The sequence below is a fragment of the Bison bison genome, unplaced genomic scaffold (genome assembly GCF_000754665.1).
Source record: "Bison bison bison isolate TAMUID 2011002044 unplaced genomic scaffold, Bison_UMD1.0 scf7180017864167, whole genome shotgun sequence".
In the NCBI taxonomy this organism is placed as follows: Eukaryota; Metazoa; Chordata; class Mammalia; order Artiodactyla; family Bovidae; genus Bison; species Bison bison.
In genome coordinates this window covers 130,188-136,540 of record NW_011494739.1, presented here as the reverse complement: position 1 = coordinate 136,540, position 6,353 = coordinate 130,188, and the positions used below count along the sequence as shown (strand labels likewise).

Below are 6,353 nucleotides of genomic sequence, written 5' to 3'. Positions count from 1 at the left end.
TAAATTTAATGATCCCAAAGTCTCTGGCACCGTTATATCCATCTCTTACTCCAGGTGTTTAGGACACAGTGACCCTTTCACCCACGGGGCAACTGAAGCCCAAAGAGGGCTAGGGATTTGCCCAAGGTCACACACCCACATTGCAGCAAGTGTAGAGATAAACTGGTCTCTGGACTCAGGTCCGAGGCTTTCTTGCAGCACTCTGCACCTGCCCCTACTGTCGTCTGCTGTCCGCCCCCACCCTTTCCAACTTTGAGTCAGCCTCTGTTAGTCTCTCCATTCCAGACCAAATCTCACACCCACACCCCACCTTTGCTGGGTGGCCCCTGCGCAGTGATGGGTGATCAGACAGCTCTGTTAGTTTCCAAGAATAGGGTGAACCAGGGTTGGTTCTGTCTGCAGAAGAGCCTTAATAAGGGGCTTCCAGGTAGGCTCTTGGGCTCCTTAAATCCCAGTGGCTCCATCCTGCTCCTCTGGGCTAGAGGTGGCATGGAGGGGCTGGAGCTCAGGAGGGTGCTGGTGTCCTGTGCTTGCGGTTCTGTGGTTGTCACCCTCTCTCTGTACCCCCATAGTCTCCAAACAGACCTAAGTCTGTCTGCATGCACATCCTCAGGCCACCCCCTCAGACATTCATTCAACAAATACTTACTGAACCCTCAGCCTAAGCCAGGTGCTGTTGTTGACCCAAATGTCACTTGTCTATACTTATTGGGGGAGATGAAGGGAACAGACTTTTATTGAGCACTAGACACGTGTACGCTCCCATTTGATCTCAGTGGCAGCAGCTCTTTCTAAAGCAGGCACTGTATGGATGGGGAAACTGAAATCCCTCTCTGGGCCCCCTGGTGAGGCAGAGCCAAGATTTAAACCCAGATCCCCAAGTCCCAGTCAAGCCCACCAGGAGAGGAGATGGGTGATGTCCTGAGTCCCAAGTGCCCACGCTGCCCCGTCATCCGAGTTGGCGCTGTCCCTGTGTGGTGGCCACACCTTCACGCATCTCATTCTGCCCAGGTTGCTACCTGCACCACTCTTTGGGGTCGTGGAACAGACACTCTTCAAGGTGCTGCCGGAATTGGTGAGTGTGGGGCCACAGACCAGGCACACCCCCTCCCCTGGGCTGTGCCCCTCCTCCCCAGCTTTGAGTTAATCTGGGCGCCAGGCAGGATTAGGCTGGTCTTTCCTTCCACGCCCATCAGGTAATCCCATCCTGGCCTGCCCATGGGCGTCCCAGGTGCAGCCTGCCAGTCTGTAGGTGGGCTGGCACAGTCTGTCCCCAGACCTCTGAACCCTATATTTACAGCTTCCGGTGACCTGCTCTCCAATCCAAGTCTCTTTCTTACCCCCTGCTTTGTCTTTGCCACCTGTATTGTTATTGACTTTATATTTTCCTGTAAACTAGATTTGAATTAAAATTGGGTCACTCAATGATTTTAAAAAAAGCCCTGTGCTTAGCAAACACATCTAAGAAGATCACATATATGTATATTAAGACATGAGTGTGTGTGTGTGTGTGTGTGTGTGTTCAGTCATTCAGTCAGGTCCGACTCTTTGTGATTCCATGGACTATAGCCTGCCAGGCTCCTATGTCCATGGAATTTTCCAGGCAAGAATGCTGGAGTGGGTTGCCATTTCCTCCTCCAGGGGATCTTCCCACCCCAGGGATTGAACCCACATCTCCTGCATTGCAGGCAGATTCTTTACTGCTGAGCCACCAGGAAAGCCCATATATTGACATCATGTGACATTAAACACAATATGATGAAACTGCTCCAGGATGCTCCTGCCTGCCCCTGCCATCCCTTGAACCACACTTAAGCTGGTCTGGCCAAAGCTCCATTTTGTTAAGGATGGAGAGGGGAGCGGCTTGCTGACAGCCAGCAAAGAGTAGTCAGGCTTTCTGGTCGCCAATCCTGGCTGGACCTCTCTTATGAGTCCTTGTTAAGAACACCTGTGGAGGTGGCAAGGGTATGGGAGACTGACGTTGACAAAACTGCCCTGGGCTTCAAGAATCCAATCAGAAAAGCAGCTCAGGGGGAGAAGAGATGCTCCCAGCAGCCCAGGTCCATCTCAAGTCGATTTCAACAAGGGAAGTAGCTACATTTAAGTCACAGCCAGTAACTGGGGTCTCTGGACAATTGGCTGCAAGACAGGATTTATGTGACTCAAAGAGGTTTTAAAAATAAGAGTTAATTACTGACACTTAGAGACTGGAGGCTTCTCTCAGCAATCTGATTTCTGGCTTCTCTTGTGCCGTCAGCCATCCTGGCTGCCCGTACCTCCTTCCTGCAGTCGGCACACAGCTGGTCTCCAAGGGGCTGCTCACCCTCTCCCATCACAGCCCCTCTGGTCTCCTCTCCTTTCTGTGATGTGCCTGACCCCAGAAGCCCTGGAGTTAGGGATTCCATGTTTAAATGAAAAGACAGCCTTCTCTTGTCTTTCTGAGAACAGCTGTGATCTTGGGTAGGTCGCCTGTCTCCTCTGGCCCCAGCTGTAGAATGAAGGGGCTGAGTGAGAGAAGGGGCTGGGCTGGGCCACCTTTGGGGTTCTTGCTGCGGTGGACTCGGATTCCGTGATAAGATTCTGGAATCCAAACCGCTTGCTCCCTGTTGTCACAGCCCAGGGGTTTTCCGGGAAACTCAGGATGGTGTTATAGTGGACTCCCTGGGCCAGGCCTGACTCTGCGTGGAGGGTAGGAGATGCCGTTCTGTGGGATCCGGATTGTAGGTCTCCGGGCGTCCACCTGGATGGCAGGAGGGTCCTGAGACCTTGGAGAAAATAGCCATTTGTTTCCTCTGGGGAAGGCCTTGTCCCCACGCCCCAGAGAGCCTCTGGAATGTGTCCCCATGTCCCCCCAGCATCCTCCAAGGTGTTCTGAGGGGGCCCATGTAGCTGGCCCTCTGCACCACCCACTCTGCCCTCTGACACTTCAAGTTCCAGCCCATCCATGCCTCCCACCTGTGTGACCCCCTATCCATCTCCATTGTCTGCCCTGTTTGGGGCCCTCGGGACCCCAAAGCAAATAATTTAAAGAAAATGCAGTCATTCCTTGCACCAGGCTGGGGCCCACTCTTATGCTCCTGTTAACCCCCATCTCCTCTGGACACAGCTGTGCCCCGTGGTGGACAGTGTGCTGAGCGTGGTGAATGAGCTCCTGGGGGCCGTGCTGGGTAAGTTGGGGTCTGCCCTGCTCCTCCTCTGCACCTGCTCTTACCTCTCCACCCCATTACCCCAATGGGTGGGGTACTAGCGAAGAGGACGGGGCAGAATTCTGGGCCCTTTCACGTCTTCCTCAGACTGACGAGGCCGCCATGATGAGGAGGCCTAATGGTGGAGTTCTGGGCTGAGGCCAGTTCAACGGGGTGAGGACACGTGGAGCCATCCAGGTCTCCATCTATCGGGGCTTCAGGCCACTCGCTGATCACCAGTGGGGTGTCTGGCACTGTCAGAAGTGTGAGGCAGATATTATTATTATCTGGACAGACAAGATGACTGAGGTCCAGAGCTTACATAAGGAACCCAGGGCCCCTCAGCCACAGTGGCCCCCGGCCTCTCTGAGCCTTATGGAGACATGGATGCCTTTTGTAGTCACAAATGGGCCTTGAAAAAAGTATAAAAATGCTTAACTAGGATTAGGATAGAAAACCTGGGGGCAGATGTATCTCTGTATGTGGTGTTATACGAGAGAGGCAGGGCAATGACGTGGTTAGTGGAACCAGTGCTGGAAAACAGGAGCCTTGGCTTTGCTATTCTGTGGCTTGTGTGGCTTGGGGCTAGTGACTTCCTCTGTTAAAGCCTCAGTTTCCATATCCGTAAAATGGGGATGACAGTAGCACCCAGGTGAATACTCAGTAGAGTGCTAGGCATTCAGCAGGCGCTCAGTAAATAGAAGTAGGGCCTGGGCTCATGGGGGCCTTTCTTCTTCCTCCCCTCCTCATCCAGGCCTGGTGCCCCTCGGGGCTCTTGGGTCCGTGGAATTCACTCTGGCCACACTGCCTCTCATCTCCAACCAGTACATAGAGCTGGATGTCAATGTAAGTGCCCACCAAGGCCCTGCCCACCACTGGGGGTGGGTGAGGTCCCAGTGGAGGCCAGGAAGGGGATGCTGACTCAGAGTCAGGTGAGTGAGCTGCCCTGAGATCCTGCCGCACTGTCTCTCACCTCTGCAGCCCATCGTGAAGAGCGTAGCTGGTGACGTCATTGACTTCCCCAAGCCCCGCAACCCCGTCAGGGTGCCGCCCAAGGAGGACCACACATCCCAGGTGACTGTGCCTCTGTTCCTCTTTAACACCGTGTTTGGGCTCCTTCAGACCAGCGGTGCCCTTGACCTGGACATCACCTCCGAGCTGGTAAGTGTGGCAACCTGCCCTGCTGAGTCTTAGCGATGCTAGTTGTAACCTAGCTGAACCTCATCACTGTTCAGCCCTGATGAGCCTTCTTCTTATAATCAGAGAGACTTGGACAGTTTTATAGCAGGTACATGTCCATGCTTGTCCTTGTAGACAAGTATGACATTACTTACTAATTGATAATGGCCTCTACTTGGCTAAACCTGAGTGGGACTTCTGAGTCTTTCTCAACATGACACTCAGGAAGTTACTTTGAATTGGTCAAAATTGGTGTGTGAAATGTAGCCAGTTTTCTCTCCCCGCACCAGATGAGCTCTTGTAGTCAATGCTCAATTTTTACTAAAGTGTGAATGGCTAACATTCCTACTACTTTCTCAAGAGCATATTTGAGTTGAAGAGAAGAAAACTCAGTTTGGACTATACCAAAGGTATACAGAGCCCAAACACCGTTAAAGAGGTACAGAGGTGTGGTCACCTGGGATGTGTGGTCCTCCTTGGGCGGCACCCTGATGGAGTTTTGGGGCTTAGGGAAGTCAACGATGTCACCGACTATGCTCTTCACGACATTTGGACATTGGACATTTATTCTGAAGTTTCAGAGATATCTGTTTCCCTTCTGGCCCCTCTCACACCCTCACAGATGTCTGGAAGCCCCAGCCCAGAAGTCTTACCCAGTGGCATTCTTGGTCTCAGCCCTGTCCAAAGGCAGTAAACTCTGAGCCACCTGGGCCCCTCATCTGCGGCTCAGCCTAAGGGAGCAGGGGTTGATCATTCACTTCCTATATGTGGGGTCCAAAGAGCATGCTGAAGGCCTGTGGGGTGGTTGGAATAGGGCCTTGAGCTGGGAGCCAGATGTGACCAGATTTTCCAATTTTTTAAAGTTAGAAACTGCAAATTTATATGAAATGTCCTAATTTGTAAATGATAGAAACAAATGTATAGTATTTGAGAATATTTTGGGGTAAAAAGCAAAAATATGTGGGGTCAGATTCCTGGGCTTTCAAATTGGGAGGGAAGTTTAAAAGGTCAAAGCCTGGTGCCACCATTAACCAGCTTATGAGCCTGGACAGGAACCTCAGGTTTTTCATCTGTAAAATGGGAGTAATTATAGCACCTACTTCCTGGAGCAGTTATAAAGGTGGAATGAGTGAAGGCTCAGAAAGCCCTTAGCATGAGTCTGGCATGTAGTAAGCACTCATCATTGGTTACTAGAAGGAACATGAGTGTCTGTGGAGATGCATGTATGTAGCTGGGTGGGAGGAAGCCACTGTTTGTGCTGAGGGATCCCTATCTCGGCTCTGTGTTTATCCCCCTTCCCATTTGGTCTCCGGTCCAGGTTCCCAGCAATGTCCCACTGACAACTACAGATCTGGCAGCTTTGGTCCCTGAGGTGAGTGACCCTCTCATGGACTTTATTCATGGTAGGTCTTTCCTGATGACCCTGAATGGACTCCAGAATCTTTCTCAATACAGCTCTACAGATAGTCACAATTGAATGTTGAGTTCAAATTCACACTGAAGTGTGATTGACTAACACCATATCCTTTCCTGATAGTAAATTTTGCTTAGAGAGAAAAGGATCAGGGTTTAACTGTACCAGAAGTCAACTGGGCATTTGTCCTCGGCCTGTTGCTCCTCTGTCAAGCAGAGGACAGGAGTTTCTTTCCAAATGACTTTAGCCCCCTCCCTCCAACTGCCTTCAGTTCAGTTCAGTTGCTCAGTTGTGTCCAGCTCTTTGTGACCTCATGAACCGCAGCACGCCAGGCCTCCCTGTCCATCACCAACTCCCGGAGTCCGCCCAAACCTATGGCCATTTTGTCAGTGATGCCATCCAACCATCTCATCCTCTGTCGCCTTCAATCTTTCCCAGCATCAGGGTCTTTTCAAATGAGTCAGTTCTCTTCATCAGGTGGCCAAAGTATTGGAGTTTCAGCTTCAGCATCAGTTCCTCCAATGAACACCCAGGACTGATCTCCTTTAGGATGGACTGGTTGGATCTCCTTGTAG

General features: G+C 51.5%; 1 protein-coding gene across 1 annotated transcript in view; it reads left to right on the top strand.

The window, feature by feature from the left end:
- The window catches only part of BPIFB3 (BPI fold containing family B, member 3), a 16,260-nt gene that overhangs the window by 2,680 nt on the left and 7,227 nt on the right, over positions 1 to 6,353 (top strand). The window contains exons 5-9 of the mRNA XM_010841879.1: positions 1,012 to 1,075; positions 3,107 to 3,167; positions 3,940 to 4,031; positions 4,167 to 4,346; positions 5,683 to 5,736. Coding sequence (XP_010840181.1) covers positions 1,012 to 1,075; positions 3,107 to 3,167; positions 3,940 to 4,031; positions 4,167 to 4,346; positions 5,683 to 5,736 — 451 coding nt within the window. The remainder of the gene's footprint in view (positions 1 to 1,011; positions 1,076 to 3,106; positions 3,168 to 3,939; positions 4,032 to 4,166; positions 4,347 to 5,682; positions 5,737 to 6,353) is intronic.